At 57.5% G+C, this 23,324-nt stretch overlaps 2 protein-coding genes across 4 annotated transcripts in view; one reads left to right on the top strand and one right to left on the bottom strand.

The window, feature by feature from the left end:
• GRAP (GRB2 related adaptor protein) overlaps positions 1 to 8,893 on the top strand; it is a 40,254-nt gene extending 31,361 nt beyond the window's left edge. Inside the window, exons 4-5 of one of the 2 annotated variants that reach the window (XM_014569761.4) lie at positions 4,238 to 4,406; positions 7,213 to 8,893. In XM_014569761.4, coding sequence (XP_014425247.3) covers positions 4,238 to 4,406; positions 7,213 to 7,398 — 355 coding nt within the window. In that variant the 3' untranslated portion in view covers positions 7,399 to 8,893. Of the gene's footprint in view, positions 1 to 4,237; positions 4,515 to 7,212 lie in introns of both variants that reach the window. The other variant, XM_075899783.2, reaches the window with a different exon arrangement.
• A 4,081-nt stretch (positions 8,894 to 12,974) lies between these two features.
• SLC5A10 (solute carrier family 5 member 10) overlaps positions 12,975 to 23,324 on the bottom strand; it is a 105,437-nt gene continuing 95,087 nt past the window's right edge. For both annotated transcript variants that reach the window (XM_075899779.2, XM_075899778.2), the window contains 4 exons: positions 21,693 to 21,861; positions 16,368 to 16,583; positions 13,621 to 13,726; positions 12,975 to 13,168 (listed from right to left, as the gene is read on the bottom strand). In XM_075899779.2, the coding sequence (XP_075755894.2) occupies positions 12,975 to 13,168; positions 13,621 to 13,726; positions 16,368 to 16,583; positions 21,693 to 21,861 (685 nt within the window). The remainder of the gene's footprint in view (positions 13,169 to 13,620; positions 13,727 to 16,367; positions 16,584 to 21,692; positions 21,862 to 23,324) is intronic.

The following is a 23,324-nucleotide window of genomic DNA, read 5'->3' as shown; positions in this document are numbered from 1 at the left end:
GTGCGCAGCTGGTCTGTCGCGCCCTTCCTACAACTCACCCGCTTGGCAAGAGGCTCAGTCACTTAGCCCAGCGGTTGTCCAACTAGGCATCGCGACCGAGCACTGGTGGGGGAATGTCGGGTCCTGGGCCCGTCGCTGCAGGGGGATCAGGTGAGCATCGGGGAGGGGGGGGGCGCTAAGGCAGCAACCTGTCTATCCTGGCACTGCAGACTGCGCTGCACCCTAGAAGCAGCCAGCAACAGGCCCAGCTCCTAGGTGAGGGGGAGGGGGAGGAGAACACAGGGCTCCCCATCCTGCCCCTGCCCCAAGCACTGGCTCCCCGCTCCCATTGGCTGGGAACCTGCTGCCGGCTGCTTCTGGGGCAGCCTGGTCTGTGATGCTAGAAGAGGCAGGAAGCTGCCTTAGCCCCCACACTGCACTGCTGACCAGGACCCGCTGGCGGTCAGCCCCTTCTGCTCCAGCTCTGACCCCCCCCCCAAGCCAGAGCCTCCTCCTACGCCCCAAAACTCCCCTCCTCAGCCCCACCCCGGAGCCCGCAATCTGGTCACATGATGTCGGATCACGGCATCAACAATTTTCTTCGACTGCTGGGGAGAGAAAAGTTTGCAAACCGCGGGCGCGGCGGCCGGCTTCGCACGTGTGCGATTGCCCTCTAGCGGCCCCACCCCCCCGAGGGAAATCACGGCAGAGCGCCCATCAGGGGAGCGCCCTTCAGCTCAGCCTGTGCTCTGCGACGGAGCCGTTTGTGCGCCAGATCCGGGGCTCCCCACCCTTCTCTTTCGGAGCCCCTCAAGGTGCGGGGAGAACTTCGCAGCCAGGCTGGGCCACAGCAGCTGGTTTTCCGACAAGGGGGCCTGTGAAGCAAATTGACTCAGGCTTTGGCTTCAGCCTGAGATAGTGGGGCTGAGCACTCCAGGTGCCAGCTTACTATCCTGGGCCATCTAAGGCCAGCTGTGCTTGGCAGCCCCCTTGAAACCTGCTCAGAGACCCCCAGGGGCCCCAGGCCCCTGGTTGAGAACCACTGCTCTAGCCCCACCGCTGTGTGTGCACCTGCTATACTGAGTAACCGCGTCTGCCTAGAACAGGTCTGTTCCAATTCCCTTGTCCTGCAGCAAATCAAAGGGACCTCTGACTGGTCTCTTGCTCTCCCTAAGGAAGGATTTTGCTAGATGGGTCTCAGAGGTTTAAAAATGTCCTGGGTTCACTGTCTTGCAGCCTCAACAGCTCAGCATTTTACACCAGCCCTTCCTCCACTAACCCCAGCCTAAATCCACTGGCCTGACCCCGCCCCCTGCTTCCTATGTATCTGCTGGCCAAGCCCCGCCCTCCTATTCATACTGACCTGCTGCCCAAGCCCCGCCCACCTATTCATACTGACCTGCTGCCCAAGCCCCGCCCACCTATTCATACTGACCTGCTGCCCAAGCAAGCCCCGCCCTCCTATTCATACTGACTTGCTGCCCAAGCCCCGCCCTCCTATTCATACTGACCTGCTGCCCAAGCCCCGCCCTCCTATTCATACTGACCTGCTGCCCAAGCCCCGCCCACCTATTCATACTGACCTGCTGCCCAAGCCCCGCCCTCCTATTCATACTGACTTGCTGCCCAAGCCCCGCCCTCCTATTCATACTGACCTGCTGCCCAAGCCCCGCCCTCGTTTGCTGAACACCTGCAGCCAGGGGGAGGGGGCACTCAGGCAGCTGTTAACTCTTTGCTGCCCTTTCCCTACAACTGGCCTCCAGCATGTTCCATCGCAGGCCCAGACCCACCAAGCCTCCCCGGCCTGAGAGCCACTCCTGGCTCTGATGGTCACAGCTCAGCAGCCTTGTGATTCCGGCACCCAGCCTGGTGGATTGGGGACAGCGCTGACCGAGGGGGGAGGAGGTTTTAAATGCAAACCAGAGCCAGGGAAAACCGCTTCCAAACCAGAGACAGGCATGTGGCAGCCAAACCTAAGACTCAAGACGCTTTGGGCAGGGCATCCTGATGTCCCACAGGGCCGGGTATCCAAGCGGGGGCTTTGTTTTGTCCCATGGCAGAGCTGGGAATCCTGGGATAAAGGGTTTGGCACTGGATTCTCAGGGGTGCTGAGCAGTGTTCCCTATAAGCTGAGTACTTGGGCCGCCACACAGGAGCGATTTAGCTGCCCCCCGTCTGACTGGCAGAGCGGCCACAGCCACCAGCATGTGTATCTGTTGGTGGTGCACATCTGCACATGCCATGGTGCACAGGACAAAATTTATTCTGCACCTGCATGGAAAAATTAGAGGGAACGTTGGTGCTGGAGTCCGCAGAAGTTTTGAGCACACAGCACCTGTGGCCCTGAGCATTTTAGGCCCTGGATTTATAATCCCCATACCCTGCCATGTGTCCCCTAGTGCCCCCAACTATCTGGCATGCATAAAACCCCTTTACATTACTCTGGCCAGAAATAGCTCCCTGCCCAAGCCCCCACTCCCTCCCCTCCACCTCCTCCAGACTGTTATTTCCACCGGTGTCTCTCCGGGGCCGCTGATTGGGGAGAGGGGGTGGATAAGGGACAGCTGCCAGGGGCCTGGCAATTTAAAAGGGCCAGGGACTTCTGACCACTGCTACTGCACCTGCAGCAGCGGCCAAAACTCTGGGCTCTTTCAATCACTGCCGGAGCCCCGACGGTGCGGTCTGGGCGGCCCAGAAGGGCTGACTGAGGGAGGCTGGCCCCCAGCTCTGCCCCTTCTGGGAGGGCCAGGAGCCAGCCCACCCCTACCTTTCCCAGCGGCTGAGATTTCCGTGTGGCTCCCTGGCGTTCTAGTTGTGGGCCCTGCTCCCGTTGCGCTAGGTGCGGGACAAAAGGCAGTCCCTGACCCAGGAGCCTCTAGTCTGAGTCTGAGACAACAGCTGGACACCGAGAGAGGTGGGAGCCCCAGGAAGTTTATGTGACAATATTCGCCAGCAAGAGAGGCCATGAGGCATAGGCACCGTGCGGGCCTGCTGCAGAGGGGTGAGTTTCATCCTTAGCAGGGTGTCTCCAGGTCGCCCATTCCATCTGCGCGCCGTCAGCTGCCCAGTTCATTTCCTGGGGCAGAGCAGGGCGATAGCCTGGATTCGTAAAACCCCCTTATGGCTGTTTTCTCCAGCACACCCGAGCGCCGGGCTCTGATCTCAGTGACACGTCAGTGACGGAAGTGGAGTTACTCTGGATTCACACCAGATATGCACCTTAGCTGTAGTGTTTAGAGGATGAAGCACTCGGCAGAGTGGGAGACACAGACGAGCCACGTGAACACGGCCTCCCTGGAGGGCAGAGAGTAGATAGAGCATAGTTCTGATCACTTACTGCTAACGGCATCTAGCAGCCCATCAGTAGCATCGATGCAATGGCCACTTCACTGCTTGATCAAGCCAACAAAGCATTTCCATTTCCTTCGCTGCCTGTGTGTGAGCTCTGGCCACATGCTGCTTTGTTTCTACAGGGCTACATGGGTCACAAACCTAGTTTGCAAGGAATAAGGGCTTGTCTGCGTCTCCGAAGCAGAGACTGGCCATTCCTTGGTTCGCCCGAACCAGTATCTCCCCTTGCCAACAAAGCAGATTGCAATGAAAGGGCCGGTCAGCAGAGGCAACTGGACACCACGTCTGGGCCGGGCTGCCTTCTCTGCCACCGAATCACCAAGAGGCCCTGAGCAAGCCACTTAACTTCACGCTGCCTCAGTTTCCTTATGGATTAAAGAGCTAGAAAAACACTTATCTCCTCCTCGTGGTGTCACAAGGCTTAATTAATTAATTACCAGCTGCAAAGCGCCTGGCACGTCTCGGATGAAAGGGGCTCCGGCAGGGCAGGCTGTTATTAGTTATTAGCATTGTGCAAGTCACGGGGCGATTCGAACGCAAGCAGGATGCCAAGCAGGTGATCCAAACCCCGGGGTTTGGAACTCAAAGTTCTTCTCCATCAGGTTCGCAAATCAGCCGGCACCCTGGTGTCATTGCCTGCAGACTCTTTGGTGCATGCCCAACATCAGGTGTGTGCAGGGTCCCCGCCGTGCGTGTAAAACTGAGCCATTGTTCTGGAACCACAGCGCTGATCGTTAGAAACCGGGGGTTGGCTTTTGTGGCAGCATCAGCTCCTGTCACAGGAGCTACATAAATATCCCAACTGGCTGGATTGGGGAGGGGGAGGGGGGGGGGGAGGGGAGGCGCAACTCCCCCCTGCTTTAAATCCCAGCTTGCCAGATAACAGCCCTCTTCTCTGTGTTCACAGCTATGGAGAGCACGTCCAGCATTTCAAGGTACTCCGCGAGAGGAACGGCAAATATTTCCTCTGGGAGGAAAAGTTCAACTCCTTGAACGAACTGGTGGATTTCTACAGAACCACCACCATCGCCAAAAAGCAGCAGATCTTCCTGAGAGACGATGACCAGAACCACGAGGTACAGGGCTCTTCGGCAGCCCACCCACCTCACTCCAGGAGGGTGGCGAGAGAAGGAGAGGGCAGCCCCCAGCCCGGCATGTCCACTGCTCACCAGCCAAAACCCAAGGCAAGGCCCCAGCGCTAAAACAGGCGCACAGGACACAGCCATGGGCTGTGAGAAATCTTGGAGGTTTTCAACCCACATGTGGACAAAGGCAAAACAGTTTATACAGGGTACAGGCTGAACCTCTCTAGTCCAGCACTCTATGGTCTGGCTACATCTCTGGTCCAGCATGATTTTAGTTGCTGGGTGTCCACTTATCATGGGTGTGGCCTAGTTTCCCACAATCCCATAAAGTTTGTTTGCAGCCACCAGTCCTGGCTCTCAGAGTTCTGGGCTGTTGTTTAGCTCTAAATGTCTCTATGGGTATGTCTAAACTACATGCCTCCGTCGACGGAGGCATGTAGATTAGACAGATTGGCAGAGGGAAATGAAGCCGCGATTAAAATAATCGCGGCTTCATTTAAATTTAAATGGCTGCCCCGCTCTGCCGATCAGCTGTTTGTCGGCAGATCGGGGCAGTCTGGACGCGCCGCGTCGACAAAGAAGCCTTTCTTGATCGGCACAGGTATGCCTCGTGAAACCAGGTTTACCTGTGCCGATCAAGAAAGGCTTCTTTGTCGACGCGGCGCGTCCAGACTGCCCCGATCTGCCGACAAACAGCTGATCGGCAGAGCGGGGCAGCCATTTAAATTTAAATGAAGCCGCGATTATTTTAATCGCGGCTTCATTTCCCTCTGCCAATCTGTCTAATCTACATGCCTCCGTCGACGGAGGCATGTAGTCTAGACACACCCTAAGAGCCCAGCAAGCAGGGGAAGTGCTGGTGATGCTGGGAGACAATACTGACCTCCCACGGTTTGCCAAATTCTCTGGTTCGGCACCGATCCGATCCCGAGGGTGCCAGACAGGAGAGGTTCAACCTGTACAAAAGCCTTTGACAAGGTCCCACACCCAAGGCTCTTAAGCGGGGTGGGCAATCATTTTTTCTAGGGGGCCACTCCAAGATTTTGGAAAGTGGCCAAGGGCCGCACTTTTCTGGGGAGGGGGCGTGAGGTCTAGGGCGGCGGTTGGGTGCAGAAGGGCACATGGGGTAAGGGACTGGGGTGCAAGAGAGGGTGTGAGGGCCGAGAGGGAGTTTGGATGAAGGAGGGGGTTGTGACCTGGAGCAGGGGATTGGGGTGTAGGGGCAGGGAGGGATTATTATGGGTGCAGGAGAGGATTCTGGCCTGGGGGGAGGGGCTCTAGGAGGAGATGCAAAGTCTGCGAGGGAGCTGAGACCTGGGAAAAGGGGGTGCAGACTGCAGAGGGTTTGGATGGTGAGCCAGGGCAGGGGATTGGGGAGCAGGGTCTGGGAGGGTGTACGGGTGCAGGAGAGGATTCTGGCCTGGGGGAGGGGTGTGGAAGGGGGTGCAGGATCTGGGAGGGAGTTGTGACCTGGGTCAGGGGGGTGCAGAGGGTTTGGAGGTGCCCTGGGGGGGAGTTGGGGTGCAGGAGGGGCAGGGGTGCCAGAGGCAGGCTGTGACTGGGAGGCGCTTACCTAAGCCAGCATCCCTGCAACACCCCCAAAGCAGGCTGGGCTCCCTGCCCGCTGCAGCCCCAGGTCACTTTAAACTGCAGGCTGCTCCCTCCACGTGGCTCTCCGCTCCACGAAGGAGAAGAGGCTGACGCTGCCCCCATCCGCCAGGCCAATTTCTCAGCTCCTATTGGCTAGTTATTTCCAGCCAATAGAAGCTGAGAGATTGACTGGGGTCAATTCCTACTGGCCGGTTGTTTCCAGCCTAGAGGAGCGGAGGATTAGACTGGGGTCCGGGAGATCATACGACGCTTCCCCCTCCCTGCAGAGCAGACTGCTGCACGGACTTCTCTTTAAAGCACGGCAGCTGAGGTCCCGGCAGGGTGATCTGCAGCCGGTTCCGGCCCCCGGGCCGTGTTTTGCCCAGGCCCGCTCTTAAGGCAAGGAAGGCATCGTGGGATAAAAGGGAAGGTCCTCTCATGGATCGGGGGGAGCTGTGTTCATCTGTAACTTTAAAAACAACGAGTCGTCCTGTGGCACCGTTTTTGTGAGTCTCTGAGGTCAGCTCCTGGTGGTTAAAAGATGGGAGATAAAGCCCAGGAATAAAGGGGTTCTCCCTGGGCTACAGGAACCGTGCTAGCTGATGGATAACGCTCGGCGTTCCCAGAACACCAGCAACCAGAACAGCAATCTACACAGCCCGAGGGCCACTTTTATTGGGCACCGGTAGCTCCGCTCCGGGAGCACGACTTGCTTCTGCCCCTTCAAAGGCAGGCAGCCCTGGTCATAATATAGCAGGGATTGGAAATAGAGCGAGCCGACCTGAACGGGCAGACACTGGGAACCGTTCGGCTCAGGGCGCAGACTTTGTGGCCCAAGTCCGGTTCTCTGGAGCACCTCTCCCCTGAGGAGAAAGGAGCAGAGCCTCAGGAAGTCCGCACGAAGCTTTGGCTTCAGAAGAGCTCTGAGGGTTTACGCCGGCTGAGGCCAGGCCCCCCGTGGTGCCAGGTGGTGCTGCTCATGGATGCGCCTGAGGTCGGGCTCATCAGTCCTTTAGCGAACGCAATCAGACCCTGACCCCTGCTAGTTCTATGCCAGGCAGCTCCGTGCCCTGGGTCGGCAGACAGAATTCCCTCCCCAGCTCTATGGAGCCCGCAGCTGAGCGCAAAGGGGGGTCGTGGCCTGTGGGGCTGTGAAGCCTCTTCTCTCTCTCTCTCCTGACTCCTCCCTTGCTCGCTCTCACTGCAGGTCAAGAAGCCGAAGTTCGTCCAGGCTCAGTTTGACTTCTCCTCCCACGATGCGTCCCAGCTGGACTTCTACAGAGGAGACATCATTGAGGTCTTGGACTGCCCCGACCCCAACTGGTGGAGAGGGAAGATCTGCGGGCGAATCGGCCTGTTTCCACGGAACTACGTCCACCCCATTCACATGTGACCTGCCGGCCGGTGTCTGGATGCCCCAGCTCCCTGGCTGCACCTCAAAATGAACTGCAATCCCCTGAACCTGGTGCCTAGAGCTTCTAGGAGACAAATCCCCAGAGCACGATGGACCTTTCTTAGGCTTAAGGTCGGACTGGGGGACCAGGTCAGATTTGAACCCTCTGGGATCTGTGTGCTCTGGCGCCCACCCCCTCCCAGTGCTGCAGAACCAGCGTGTCCTAGGCCTTTTGTACCGGGGGTGGGGGGAGGTTGTTGCAGCAGAAGAGGCAGATCACACCACCCACCGCACGCCGGGGACAAGACCAGAGTGAAATGAACAAGGCTCATCGCAACCCACAGCGCCCCGGCACTTTGCCTGCGTGGTGTAGCCTTTCCGCTTCGTCCTCTGTCTAGCTCCACTGCGAGCCCTTTGGGGCAGGGGCCTTTGTCCTCCCGCCTTCCTGCTCAGTGGCAAGCATGCAATGAAGCCTCCCAATCGCGCTTGCTGAGAGCCAGGCGTGGGGAGAGGGGCTTTCCCAGCTCCTGGGCTTGCCGCTCAAAGTGAGCAGCCAACAGAGGGGCCGGGCCAGGCGGCTCTGGAGCAAAGCGGAATCAGCAGATCCCTTCCATCGAGGACTTCCTGTGCCAGCCTGTCCTTCTAGGATCAGCCCCTCTCCCTCCTCAAATCACAGACAGGTGGGCACAGAACCTGGGGCTTTCTCATACAGAAGGTAGGCCTGGTACCATGTACCCCTTCCTCAAACCTCCTCTCCACACTAGAACACCAGGTCCCTCACTGCAGCTACCCCATCCCCTGGTGCAACTTTGGGCATTCCCCCTGCACCCTGAAACTGGAGGGCTCTCCTGCCTTCGCAGGGGTTAGCCCCCAGCTGCCGTGTGAGGCCACGAATCTTTGAGCTTGGGCCGCTCTGAGCCGGGAACCGCGAGAGCTTGCTTGGGCGCTCTCTGCCCTGAAGTGATCCTGAGCAATCACAGGGCGTGAAACCCATCAGGACTAACGAGCAGGCTGTGGGAGGGGCGCGGCGCATTCCTGGCACCTTTCGTCGGGCTTCCCAAAACGATCAAAGAGTTCCGGGCAGCTTTCGCTGCACCTGGTTATGAGACAGCTCTGATGCGCTGCCAGCCGGATTCCATCGCGCCGCCAGGGAATTAATGGTTCACGCAAACATCTCTCTGTCCCCTCCGGGCTGGTGTCCCATTAGCAACCGAAGGCCAAAGTCAGGGCCAGATCCCACCCTGTCAAAGCAGGGGGGATGCAGCTGAAGTCAGTGGAGTCACAGCCTCACGCCAGCTGTGGCTTTAGCCCAGTGATGAGAAACTGGGCTTGGGTTGTGTGTTTGGGGAATGGGGGAGGGGAGCTTGCTTTGGCCTGCCTTTAAAACAGGGATGGGGAAAATGGCCCAGGGGCCGGATCTGGTCCCCGGCTTGCCTGGATTCAGGGCTCAGGGCTCCCCCCTCCAGCATTGGGGAGCAGATGTTTGAGCCGTGTGGCCCCCTTCCCATCCAGACCCCGCACCCCACTTCGTTTCTGTACCCTACCTTCCTCCCAGAATCACCAGCCCTCCACCTGCTCCTACACCTTCCTTCCTCCCCAGACCCCACTCTCCAAACCTGCTTCCCAGCAGCTCCCTCCCACACACTAAACTCCTCGGCTGTGTCTAGACTGGCCAGTTTTTCCAGAAAATCAGCCGCTTTTCCGGAAAAACTTGCCAGCTGTCTACACTGGCTGCTTGAATTTCTGCAAAAGCACTGACTTCCTGCTGTAAGAAATCAGCGCTTCTTGCAGAAATACTACGCTGCTCCCGTTCAGGCAAAAGTCCCTTTTGCGCAAAGCTTTTGCACCAAAGGGCCAGTGTAGACAGCTCAGATTTGTTTTCCGCAAAAAAGCCCCGATCGCGAAAATGGCGATCGTGGCTTTTTTGCGGAAAAGCGCGTCTAGATTGGCCACGGACGCTTTTCCACAAAAAGTGCTTTTGCGGAAAAGTGTCCTTGTCAATCTAGACTTTCTGTTCCGAAAATGCTTTTAACGGAAAACTTTTCCGTTAAAAGCATTTCCGGAAAATCATGCCAAGCTAGATGCAGCCCTCGTTTTTTGGCCCCACAACAGGTTGTAGGGACCAAAAGTCTACTAGCCTGGACCCCTGGAGGTTCTTGTGTGCGAGGGAAGAATGCGTGGGGGGGGGCACTTCTCACTTTTGTGTGGCCCTCCGACTGATTTTTCTGCGGGTCAGCAGCCCCTGACCCAACAAATGTTCCCCACCCCTGCTTTAAAAGAGTGTGTCACACTTGGGAATCTCGCCTAGTGGGAGGGAAGAGGTTAAAAGCCTCTTAAAAACCTTGCGGGCTGGCTCCCTGAGAAGAACGGGTGCATTTTAAAAAGCCAAGTCTGGTGAAACCTCTTAGAGAAAGGAGTCAGGGGTCGTTTTTGTTCTCCTACTCACCACCAGAGCCTCAGGGCTTGCTACAAGCTGTGAGGTCAGCGAGATGCTATTAAAAGTCATGGGTCATGGCTCTAGGCTGTAAATTGGCCTGAATAAAGCATATAGCACCTTAGATTCACCAGCATAAGAGGGATTTGTGCTACTTCTATACTCACCTGAGCCTCTTACCTACTGGGACACAAAAGAGCCAGCCAACTGAACTGAAGAAAGATAAGGGGGGGGTCCACCTGGAAATCCTTTTGTAAGAACCATGTAATGAATCTACGGAACTCTCTGCTGCAGGATGTCGTTCAGGCATATGGCTTAACTGGTTTGGAAAGAGGATTAGCCGCTTCTGTGTCTAAGTGAATATTTTGTCGCTGGATTCAGAGCTTCCAAAGGGCATCTGACGGCCTCGTGTTTCAGAACACCGGAGAAATTTCACCCACCCTCTGGAACAGTCAAGTGTGTTATGAGGGATCATCTTTGTAGGCATCAGGCCTCAGTCAATGCTGGCAGCGGGCCCAGACAAAATAGTCTGCCAGTCCATGCCAGGTTGGCAGTTCTTATGTTTGTCGGTAGCTAGTGATGCCTCAGTCTTTCTCTCAGACTGTGTGCCTTGCTGATGCATTGCAAGCTAGCGGCTAGCCAGCGACTTTCAGGCTCCTCAAAGTTAGAGGCTACTGAGATGTTTGCCTGGCCCCGAGTTGGCAGGCGAAGGCTTGAGGCAGCCTTCTTAGCGATGGAGAATAACAACTGTGGTCCACACATGAGCACGGTGTCCTGCCATGGCGGCAGTGGCAGTGTGGCAGCAAACGCCCGACCCAGCATCATGAGCGACAGCGTGAAATGACAACTACTTGCCCCGCCCCCAAGACTGGCTGCAGGGTACATTCCCACGAGATCAGCCTGAACCCAGAATACTCGCTGGGGCTCTTGTTACTATCGCGGCTTCATCAGAGCCTCGCGAGAGGGCAGCACCTTTGGAGGGAGGAGCAGCCTGCTGGGGTGTCAACGGCTCTTTTTAGCTTCTGTTGCCCGCGACCGTCCAATCAGCTTGACTGTGTATCTTGTTTGAGGAGGTCATTAAAGAAAGCAAAGCAAACAGCTCTCTCCAGGAGACAGTGAGGTCAGGGAAACACGACGGGGGCTGGCAAATGAACTGAATCTCATCCATGTACCGTGGTGCAATATCACCAAAGGACTCTGGGTGATTCAGAGATTAGTATCCCCTCTTAGCCCGAGTCCAAGAGCGGCCTGAGGAGGGCTGCGGCAGCTGGCGCCCCAGGTGGAATGCGCGATTGGCGCCCCCGCCTGCACGGCCATAGATGGAGTGACATCATCATCAGGCACACCAGGCGCCCCGTGATGTCATCATCGGGCACCGTTGAAGGCGGTGCCCTAGGCGATGGCTGAATCGGCCTATAGTCACAGGCCACCCCTTCCCGTGTCCTAGCTAGCCAGTGCAATGGTGCATGCACACACACAAACCTGCACGCACGCACACACAGACCCCTCCCTGCTGCTTCTATGATGACATCATCCCATCAGGCCAGAGCTTATTGGCTAATATTGTGCCACTCCCAGAGGTACAGCCTCCAGAGAGGCGGAGCTTTCGGGACTGACCTGAACCACAGCCAGATTTCCGTGCAAGAGCTCCACAGTTGAATAATTCGGTGATTATTTGCAAGCCACCCAGTCAGATGGTAGTCCGTGGTGCCCTAGGGCATTGAGCAGGGTGGTGCAGGTATAATTTCTAGCTGCAAATGGTGTTTTAATTCAAAGGAAATAAAAAGCAATCATTCTGAGGAAGCACCAGGGAGGGGTGTAGGCACGGAACCCGGTGCAAGACTGGTTTCCATTTCTACGTTTAAGAAGGCCGTGCGGAGTTAGAAGTGCAAGTTACACAGATTCTCCAGGGCTGACATAGCAATCTACTGTCCACATAGGAGAGGTGAAGGACCGCTTTGTTCACTGTGAAACGTGGCAAGAGTTTTGCCCATTGTATCATAAGCATCTTTAGAGTCAGTGGCTTCGATCAATGTTTCTCAACCTTTTTTTTTTATAAAGTACCCCTTTAAAAAAAAAAGTACCCCCAGTACCTACAGTTTTCAGACACAACATTTTTTCTACCATTGCAACACATTTGTTGAAACAACTTAATCGTAACCGGGTGGGCATGAAATTTTTGAGTGTAAAAAGTACAAAAAAAATAAAACGCTGTAAAACTAAAAACAAACATTCAGTTTTCTCCAAATTTCAGTTGTGGTGACGTATCCCCCAGATGTCTCTCGTACCCCCCCCAGACGTCCTGTACCACTGGTTGAGAAACACTGGCTTAGATCTTTGATGCTATTCAATGAAGAAAGCAAAAATGTGCAAATCCGGAACAGCCAGCTACAGCTTCTGAATCCAGTGCCGGCCCCGGGGTGGACAGGACACACATACTGGGTGAGCATGCTGCTCCTCCACAGCTCTGTCAATGCGCCTCAGCTCTGAGAGGCAGGCCCTCCCTTTCCCGTCCTTGATCCTTCCCAAATCTCGCCTAAGGAACCTTAATCTTGCCCTCGAGCTGAAACATCCCCAGCAATTCAGCTCCTGGGCCTCTCCCGAGCATCGCCGGCCCCTCCCATGTGGCACTGAGGAGACTGTCCGTCTGGTGTTCAGCCGTGCGCTTCTGCAGCCACTCAAGAGAAATTCCAGTGCTTCCCAGCTGAGTAGCAGAGCCCCCAGAGCTAGGTTTTGTGTTTCTACTGATGGTGCACATTCACATGCACCGTGGTGCACATAAAACATTATTCCACACTGGAGTAGGAAAAAAGCCACATATGGATGGAAAAGATTAGAAGGAACATGGAGTCCAACACGTTTCAGCCAGGGGCTAAGGCGGCTTTAACTCATGTCTGTGGGGAGCGGAAGGACGGGCTGTAGGAATCTGCGCCAACCCTGCGACTCCGACCTTCTGGTCCACAAAGAGCTTTGGGACAGGTTAAGTTGATACAAAACCCTCCAGAGGCCAAAATGTAGGTGGGAAAAATTAAACATCACACCAGCACCTCACTCCACCTTCTCCCCACATCCCTCCCCACCACACCGCCCTCCCCTTCCCTCCCATCCCTCCCTGCCCCCAGCCCCACTCCACCCGGCTGCATCATGCAAAATAAGCATAGCAGAAGATATTGACACACATCAGGACCACAGCGTTGATGCAACAGAGCCTCGCCCAGAAGGGGGCCTCGGTGGTGTCCCTCAGCGCCTCTGCTGGGGGTTCCTCGACCTTCGCCTGCTGGGGGCTGCAGAAGAAATCCATGCAGGGGCAGGCCCCTGGCGCCCCCTCCTGGGAATCTGTCACGGATGGAGAGAGGCTTGGAGGGGCACAGAGTCAAGGGGACCAGCTGCCCTGCAGGCTTCACGTGGGTCAGGGCTGGCCCCGGAGATGGGCGGGGGCAGGGCAAGAGGGTCCATGTTTCAAGGGGCGGGGGCAGGGCTAAGGAGCCTGTTTGGGAACCCGACCCAACCCCAAAGCAGAACCCGATCCCTGAATCCCCACGGCTCTGGCTGAACTGCACAAAGACTGAGCCTCATGCACCCATCCGGGATGCCGGGCACAGAATCGTGCCAGCCAGTCCCTGGTGCACCCAGCCCCTGTCTGTAGCGCCCCAGCCCAATGAGAGCCACAGCCAGGCCTCCTCGAGGTGGGAACGACACCCCAGCTCAACGCCCACACCTCCCGGCACCTCAGTCCCAGCGCTGGGCCCATCCCTAGCCCTGGCTGGGTCGGATCGGGTCCCACGTACCCTCGTTTCTTCTCCCGGGTGAGCAGGTCCCAGCTGACGCTCTGGCCACGGAGCCCTCGGGAGGCAGCCGCCCTGGGGAAACGGTCCACCAGGTGAGGTTCTTCACCTGCAACATGGAGCAGGACGCTGAGAGGGGTTGGCATAGCCAAGCCAGAGGGGAGCAGCAGCGCAGCGAGGGGGCAGCCCATCACACCCCCCTCCCCCAGCCATTGGGCCCCCTGACAGGGTCTCAAGTCAGCCCCAGTGACACTCGCTGCTGGGGTAAACTGAGGCACTGGAGCCTGAGGCCCGGTACTCCTCTTCCCTCAGCGGAGCTGCCCCAGGTTCTGAGGGAGTGAGAGGGGCCTGTATGATCTGAGAACAGAGGCCTCCGTGTGGCCCCCGCTTCCCCACCGACGCGGCCTAGCAGTGCTCACCCCTCCAGGCCAGGTCTCTCCCATGGGGGGAGTCCCTCTGAGCAGAGGCCCCGGGTGAGAGTCAGTCTCTTGGAGGGGCAGGGTGTGCAGCTCCAGAGAGCTACGGAGCAGCGGCTGGGAAATACGGTCGGGACCGGGAGGAGCCCAGTTATCCCCAGCACAGAGCCTGTGGGGCCGGACCAGAGGGACAGCCCCAGCTTGGGGATATGGCCGGACCGAAGGCGGGAGGCCCCCCACTGCTCCCTGCGCTGCTCAACGTCTCCGCAGAGTCAGCCCGGACACCAGCCAGATCTGAACCCGCTCTGAGCTCTCTGGGCCGGATCCTCAGCTGGGTGTAAATCTGGGCAGTCCCCCGCCTTTCCCCCAGACGCTTCAGGGGGCTGACCCAGGGCTGCCTATGTCAGGACAGAGCAGCGGGAGCTCAGCCAGCAGCCGGGGGGGAGAGAGAATCACCAGCCAGGCCCGGAACTGGGGCAGATCCTTGTGCCCCTCCACCCCTGCAGGCTGCCTGGACCCTGTGCCCTGATGCCTAGAAACATGCAGGTAAGTAGCTCCCACCCCTCGCCCTGGCCCCAGACTCAGGGCTGGAGCGTCTCCCTACAATGGGCTGACCCCAAAGGCCCCTGGCTCCTGCACCGAAGCCCCAACCCCGCTCTCCCAGGACATAACATCCAAGCAAGGGGAACACACGGGGTCGCTCGGCTACCAAGCTGCTTCCCGGCTGCAGACACAGAAATCCACCCAGCCCCAGCCGCTGGGGGTCCGACGCAGCCCTGCACAGCCACACCCGGGTGGGGGGAAAGGGCAGCCAGGGCGGTTCCCCAGAGACAGCTACTCTGTGCCTCTTGGGTGACGCTGGAGAGGTGGGTAGGTCTCCCCGGCGCGTAGCTCTGCGATCCCGGCCCTGCTACCACCCGGAGTAGCAGCTGCAAGAGAGCTGCCTTTCCACAGCCGCGTGCACCGGACACGAGGAGATGCAGCCCTTGTGGGGTACAGGGGCTCCCCTGCATGAAGGGAGGGGCCGCGTGCCTGGATCTGAAAGCCGGGGCTGCATGTGCAGTGATGGGACTGGCTCTAAGAGCGCCACGGGGGCTACCCTGGGGCCACAGCCCTTTGCTGCCAGCCAGGTGCCCTCGGTCTCAGGGCTTCACGGAGGGAGTGGGCGACCGGCCCTTTTCACATGGGACCAGACCTGTTCACAGGAGCCGTGCTCACGGAGAAGCCGTGTTCCTGCCTCCTGGCTGACGTGCCCCCCCTTGCACCCACACCAAACAGCCCCAGCCTCGGGGCCTGCGCAGCCGCTAAGGGGTGGGGAAGCTAAGGCCTGGGGGCCGCATGTGGCCCCCGGCTTGCCTGGATCCGGCCCCTGAGGCTTGGGGCTCTCCCCAGCATTGGGGAGCCCATGCTGGTGCTCCAGCCCCCCACTGCCTCCCTGCGGGGCTGGATCGCACAAAATCTACTAGCCTGGACCCCCTCAGGCTCTGGTGTGTGAGGGGAATGTGGGGAGGGCTTTTCTCCTCAGCCGGGGGCCACGGCACTGAGGGTTTGGTTGCTTCTGTGCAGCCCCCGACTGATTTTTCTGTGGGTCAGCGGGCCCCCGACCCAAAAAAGGCTCCTCCACCCGCCGGCTGTGAGGAAGGGCGGTCACCGTGGCAGACGGATCCCCCCACCCGCCGGCTGTGAGGAAGGGCGGTCGCCGTGGCAGCCGGGTCCCCCCACCCGCCGGCTGTGAGGAAGGGCGGTCACCGTGGCAGCTGGGTCCCCCCACCCGCCGGCTGTGAGGAAGGGCGGTCACCGTGGCAGCCGGGTCCCCCCACCCGCCGGCTGTGAGGAAGGGCGGTCACCGTGGCAGCCGGGTCCCCCCACCCGCCGGCTGTGAGGAAGGGCGGTCACCGTGGCAGCCGGGTCCCCCCACCCGCCGGCTGTGAGGAAGGGCGGTCACCGTGGCAGCCGGGTCCCCCCACCCGCCGGCTGTGAGGAAGGGCGGTCACCGTGGCAGCCGGGTCCCCCCACCCGCCGGCTGTGAGGAAGGGCAGTCACCGTGGCAGCCGGGTCCCCCCACCCGCCGGCTGTGAGGAAGGGCAGTCACCGTGGCAGCCGGGTCCCCCCACCCGCCGGCTGTGAGGAAGGGCGGTCGCCGTGGCAGCCGGGTCCCCCCACCCGCCGGCTGTGAGGAAGGGCGGTCACTGTGGCAGCCGGGAGGGAAACAAGGGGTAGGTCCAAGGCCAGCTCTACCCCCATCGCCAGTGCCCCCGTGGCAGTCAGACCGAACGGCGGACTGGAAACAGCCACCCTGGCCTCTTGATTCTCCTCCGGGGCCTCTTTGCTCACCTGCGCCTCGGCGGGAGGGCCGCTCCGCAAGCTGATCCCCACCACGGCGGCGGCCGTCAGCGCGCAGAGGACGATGGCGAAGTGGAGGTAGTGGACGTCCTTCACGACCGAGGGCCGCTCGTCCGGCAGGCCGCAGCGGGGCGAGGGGTATGCAAACTCCAGCCCCATCCTGGCCAGGCCTAGTGCCAGCCCTAGCATCAGGCCCCAGAAAGCGCCCTGCAGAGCACAGACGATCGGGTGATTGAGGGGCCTGCCTTGGAAGGTCTTACCTGGCAGGAATCCAGCGTGGCAGGGGAGCGCGGAAGAATGCACTGCAATGGTGAGCGCCCTTCTGTATCCGCGAGTGCTTCCTACCGTGTCCGCAGCCTGGGGGACCAGGCTGGGTCTTGCGGTAGGATTCAGGAGTTGGAAGTTCAAATCCCTGCTGGGTCATGGACTGTCTGTGTGCCACGTCATTGTCTGGGCAGCCAGAGGTGTAGCCCACGTACTTGTATTCCCCTTTGCTTCAATGGAGCTAGCACATTAAAATAGCAGGGCAGCAGCCCGACCCAGCTGCCAGAGCTCTCTCCTGTCTGCCACACTGGGTCCCCACACAAGGGGCGCTGCTGCTATTTCTAGTGCAATGTTTCCTGATTTTATTTGGCCACGGAACCCTTTTCAGCTTAAAATAATTTCAAGGAACCCCTAGGGTTCCCAGAGTAAAATTTGGCAAGCAAAAAAAAAGCCCCGCCAGAATTGGTTGAACAAAAAAAAAAAAAACCTGCAAAATGCTCTGTCTCTTTAAGAGGGGGCGGGGCAATGCTGTGTTCTCGCGGAACCCTTACTTTCGCTTTGCGGAACCCTGGGGTTCCACGGAGTACCAACTGGGAAACACTGTTGGGGTATGTCTACACTACCCCGCTAGTTCGAACTAGGTGGGTAATGTAGGCATACCGCACTTGCAAATGAAGCCCAGGATTTGAATTTTCCGGGCTTCATTTGCATAAGCCGAGCGCCGCCATTTTTAAATCACGGCTCGTTCGGACCCTGTGCCGCGTGGCTACACGCGGCACGGAGTAGGTAGTTCGGACTAGGCTTCGTGGAATGAGGAGTAACAGTAGTTCGGACTAGGAAGCCTAGTCCGAACTACCTAGTCCGTGCTGCGTGTAGCCGTGCAGCACGGGGTTCGAACGAGCCGGGATTTAAAAATGGCGGCACCCGGCTTATGCAAATGAAGCCCGGGAAATTCAAATCCCGGGCTTCATTTGCAAGTGTGGTATGCCTACATTACCCTCCTAGTTCGAACTAGGAGGGTAGTGTAGACATACCCTTCTAGTGCACAATCTGGATCAAAGCTAGACTGGGTTCTTCTCCCCAAGCTCTGATGAGGGTAATGTCTCTTACAGGGCACATGCCAGGGGCTCTGATCTGATCTTACAGGAGCACCTCATAGCTACAGTCACGAGAGTTATGAACTGATCAGCCGACCGCACGCCTCCTCTGCACCTGGAAATACACCATCGGGCATGGCAGAGACCAAAAAGAAAAGCAAATCCAGTGCCGCCCCATGTTAAACGTAACCTACTAAATAAAAGTTTCAGAGGGGTAGCTGTGTGAGTCTGTAATAGAAAAACCTTCGACTAGTCCTGCAGCACCTTAGGGCTGAAGAAGTGGGTTGTGTCTACTTCCATTCATCTGAGGAAGTGGGTTATGCCCCCGAAAGCTCACAATACCATCCACATTTTTTGCTAGTCTCTAAGGTGCTGCAGTACTGTGTTTTTCAAGGGATTTCTACTACATAAAGGGACAAAAGCAAAGATTTGGCAAGGCAAGGGAACCGTTTCTGTGTGTCCTTCAATGCGAGAGAGCTGGAAGCAGCGTTCTTCTTCTGCAGAATCAAGTTTCAAAAGTGCATTCAGTTGATGGGGGAGTGGTAAACTTTTGAAAGCGCCACCATAATGTTTTAGATCAGAGTTACCAACAGCCTGCAGTCCCCGAGGCATCTGGAACCCAGGGTCGCCTGTCCTGGGATACAAACCGTATTTGCTGGCTCAGACTGTCAGCCACAAGACCACCGATGGAGGGTTCCATGGGTGGCCAACGAGAGACATTTTGTTTACCGTTGTCCATGCCCAGATTCCGCGGGTTTCCGTCTACATCGTTTTACTAACGTGACACGCATGCGAAGCTGGTGCGGGCTGATTGCACACAACATTGGCTGTGAGAGCCGGGCGTTCCCTCTGCAGCCAATCACAGCGCTGCTGCGGTTCAGTCGGCAAATCCCGCACATTCTAGGGACGCCGTGGTGTGAGCAAAACTTCCCTATCCTGGGAGGCCGTCTTGGCCATGACCATCTTGTGGCCCGTTGAGAGGAAGGAGGGCCGCACATGCAGCCCCCTCGCTAGCCTAGATTACTCATCACTGCACAAGCCCCTTTGCTCGCAGGCTCTGTCAGTGGCTGGGTTTTTCCTTCCAGGACACTAGCTAACGCGTCTGTGACAGACAGGCACGGAGGCAGTGGAAAGTCCCTTGTGACCCAGGCTGCTGTTTGCTTGCACGGTGGCCGAGCTGTTACTGGTTCCTGTGACACGGAGCTTAAAGCGCCTCATGGCGCAGACGGGCAGCGTTGCATGTCGACACCTGGGCCATGCTCACGTCAGCCTCCCGTGACACACCCACCAGTTCCTGGGGGAACCACCAGCTGGCTCATTTCTCCGCTCCTCTTTGGGGGACTGGGACTCGGTTCCTCAAACCCGACGCGCCAGAAATCCCTAGATGTCTAGAACCGGCCAGACAGATCTGGACTGGCCACGTCTTCCGGGAGGAGCCTGATCCCCAAGCCCTTGGCATTGTCCTAGTGAAGAAGCCACCTCTGATCTTCAAGCCCCCTGAAGTGGAGGGGCCCGGGGCCGATCCTTGGCCTGGTGAGACTTGGTGGGCTGCCTGCTGGGCCCTCCAGCAGCCCCCTGGCGTCACCACAAAGGGAAAGCAAAAGGATGGGCCGGTTGCAGGACCATTTCACCAGCATCTCGGGGGAGACTTGGCTACTGACTCACTAATCATGGCAAGGCCTCTCCTGTCTAGCAACCGTGGCGTGACTGGCCCTACGCCCTACCTACAGGAAGGCTGGGGAAGGGCAAAGGGCAGAGCCCCCTCCCTCCCCCCCGGTTAGTCCAGGGAAGTCTTGGTGCCCCTAAGGAGGGACCCAGCAAGGTAGATGTTCCCATCTCACATGGGACCCTGCTACGTTCTCTCTAAGCTGCGAGGCTGGGGGGCTACCCAGCAGGCTAGCCAGTGCCCTGCATTCTCCTGTCCTCTGCTTTGGAGCTCCTGGCCAGCTGCTCCCGGCAGCCTCCTGCTTTCTGTGGGGTACAGGGGGTGGGGGGCAGCACTGATGTCAGGGTGCCCCAGCCCTGTCCCAGCTCAACAGGTGTGGAGGCAGGACAGGGCTCGGGATGGAGGGAGCTTGCTAGCAAGCCCTTGCTGTGTCTGAACAGGCTCCTTCAGACTGGTGAGTGCCAATCTATTGAAAGGGACACTGTACTTAAAGGGGCAGCGCCTCTCTCTTGCTGTCACACACACACACACAAACACATGGAAGTGACTTTCTCTTTCACACACACACACACACACACACACACACACACACACACACAAGTGACTTTCTCTTTCACACACACACACACACACACACAAACACACGAGTGACTTTCTCTTTCACACACACACACACACACAAACACACGAGTGACTTTCTCTTTCACACGCACACACAAGAGTGACTTTCTCTTTCACACGCACACACACGAGTGACTTTCTCTTTCACACACACACACACACACACACACACACACACACACACACACAGATAGAGTGTGGTCCTCTGTCTCACACACACACACACACACACACACACACACTCTGTGAGGCTCTGTCATACCCACACACACATTGTGGGTCTCTGTCAGACCCACACACAAACACACACAGTGCGTCTCTGACACACACACATGCTCCGTCTTTCACACTCACTTCCCAACACCTACTTGTATTATTATTGTTGTTCCTTGATGCTTCTTTCAATGTGTGTTGTTGTGGTTTTTTGACTAACACGAGGCGTTTCGTAATTTGTATTCCTCTTACACTTCAATTTAATTCTTTGAGTAAGGAGTTCTAGAATGCCTCGCTGGAGGTGTTTTGTGTCTATGGCTGATGCACATCCACACGTTACCTTGAACTGGCGCACGGAACAAAATTAATTCCGCACATGAATGGAAAATAATTAGAGGGAACTTTGCCACTGGCCCATTCAAGCCCGTCCTCTGCCCCCAGCCATGTCCAGTGCCTGATTCTTCAGAGGAAAGGGAGACGCTCTCAGTTTAGGCGAAAGGCTCCTTCCACAAAGAGCACTGGTACTGCCCCTTGCTGGGCAGGTGCCAACCTGAGGAGTCATGCCTGGACCAAACGGATATTCCCTTGTGACCGGAAACAGGGCCTGACCCAAGGTTTCCCCAAGGGACAGGCCAGCATGCACTGGAATTCCATAGCAACGGGAGTCACATAGAATCATCGAATTCTAGAACTGGAACGGACTAGACCGGATCTAGATCTAGACCATGTAGCTATGATGCCAGCATTGTAGGGTTTAAGGCCAGAAGGGACCGGTTCAGGGGCCACAGGCCCTGCCACTGCCCTTCCTCTTTCCTGCGGCACTGCCCCCAGCCTGAGTAAGAGCAGCTTTGGAGGGGACACTTCACCTGCCCACGGGGGAGGAGGCCGGGAGTAGTCCCCAGCCTGTGACCAGTGTCTGTCCTACCTGCTCTTCAATATCTCCGGAGATGGAGATTCCACAACCTCCCTGGGCAATTTATTCCAGTGCATAACTACCCTGAAACGCAGGACGTTTTTCCTAATGTCCAATCTAAACCTCCCTTGCTGCAGTTTAAGCCCATTGCAACATCAGAGGCCTAGGAGAACAATTTTACTCCCTTCTCCTTGTAATACCCTTTTAGGCTATCAGGTAAGACGGGCCAGCTCTACAAGAGAAGAGGTTCACAGCCTGCGGTCCATGGAACATCTACGAGTTCCAAAGGGGTCTGCTCCTCCCTTCAAAATGGTCCTCGATGAGCAAAGGTTGCACCACCCTCCCCTAGCCCCCCGGCTCACTGACTCCACCAAAAGCTGTGGGGTTGGCGCGGGAATCCATAGGGCAGGTTTCTGGCCTGTGATATGTGGTGGGTCAGGCTAGGTGACCACAAGGGTCCCTTCCAGTCGTGACATCTAGGCGGCTCTGCCCTGGCATTAAAAGGACCCCGAGGGGGCCTGGCAAAAAGGTACTGAGCTCACCTGCTCATTGGCTCGTCTCCAGAACACCGCCAGGACGAACACAGCCGTGATGGGCGGGGCGAGGCAGCTGGTCACGGACTGGATGTAGATGTAGAGCTGGCCGCCGCTGGAGCTCTGCAGGATGGGGATCCAGACCACGCTGATGGCGACCAGAACCACCGTGACTGTCCTGCGAGAGGCAGCGATGCCGCGTGTGAAGAAACAGTCGCGGCGCCAGGTGCAGAGCGGAGGCGGGGCTGTGCCCGGCGGTCAGCGCCTCTGGAACACGCTCCTACGGAGCCAGCCCGGCACATGCTGTACCCGCCGGGCACAGGAACCTGGCATGCAGCACACACATAGGCAGGGGCACATTGTCCTGGGGCCACGTCTCGCTGGGATGCGCCCGGCCACCTGCTGTCGTGGTCGGGCCCAGCGTCCTAGAGCCAGGGCCCGCCTCACTGGGGAGGAGCTGAAGGCTTTCTCCCCTGCAGTGAGATGTGAGCTTTGCTCCCCAGCGGCAACCGCGCGGTGCCCCGGCTCGGCAGCGTGGATGTGCCTACACTTTGGGTCGCTGTCAGGACTCCGAGAAGGACACAGGCTGAGGGCTGGCTCCGCCGTTTAGCGGCAGGGTCCTCGGCTGTGTTTGATCCAGAGCTCCCCAGCCATCAGAGTGTGGGAGCGAGAGACAGGCAACCCGCTAACCCCTGGGAGGGCAAACATGCAGCGCTGTGATCGAGTGAGCCAGCCCCAGAAGCAGCCCCCGGCTGGCACTCCAAAAGCACTGTTACCTACCAGCCCTGTGCTCTTGGAGAGCCAGGGAGTGACACTCCTGGAGACCATGCTCTTCCAAAGCAGGAACCGCACGAACTACGGGATACCGAAAGCAGAGAAGCACTGCCTGATGGGAAATCTCTGCTCCAGATGGTAATGAACCCAGGCCTGCTCACACCCAAATTAGTCATTATCAGACCAATCTAGTAATGGATCCTATTGGCATCCAAAATACTGAAACTGCCTCCTTGCATTGAGAGCGCCTTCAAGGAACATCACCCATAACCAGGTGTGATCAGTCTCTATTGTCTCGCCTCTGTTTACCCATAAACAAATCTGGTGTCCTCCTCCAACTGTTATTCTGCCCCTACAATAACTCCTACCCTTGCCCAAGAAAAACTATTCTGATACCTGGATTTAAACTGCATTGGTTCCACTGAGACTTTTTCATCTCCTGTCTGATTGTGCCAAGGGCTCTTCTCTGCTTGTCTCCTGCCCTCTGGACCCCCAGCTCCCATCACCCCCTGGGAACCCCGATCAGTGCAAGCTCCACAGAGTGGTGAGGTCTCTCTCTCTCTCTCTCTTTTCCTCTCCCTCCTCTCCTCTCCCCAAGCATAGCCTACTGGCTCTGCCCTAGGTAAACTGTTACATGGTTAGCTAACCCTAACATTTGTAATCAGTTTCAATTTAGATTTAATATTGTAACTGCTTTGTGTGTTTGGAGCCCTATATATATAATAAATCACTTTCATTGTTAAGCTGGTTGCTTCTCTCTCTTTCTTTCTTTTGCTCACTCTTCCTCAAAGGGTGTTGTTTTGGCTTCCCCATTCGCTCTGCAACAACGCTTCTTGTACCCAAGCTAAAGATCCCTGTAGTGCCCAA

The sequence above is a fragment of the Pelodiscus sinensis genome, chromosome 15, assembly GCF_052426305.1.
Source record: "Pelodiscus sinensis isolate ZL-2025 chromosome 15, ASM5242630v1, whole genome shotgun sequence".
Classification (NCBI taxonomy): Eukaryota; Metazoa; Chordata; order Testudines; family Trionychidae; genus Pelodiscus; species Pelodiscus sinensis.
This window is presented reverse-complemented; position numbering and strand designations above follow the sequence as displayed.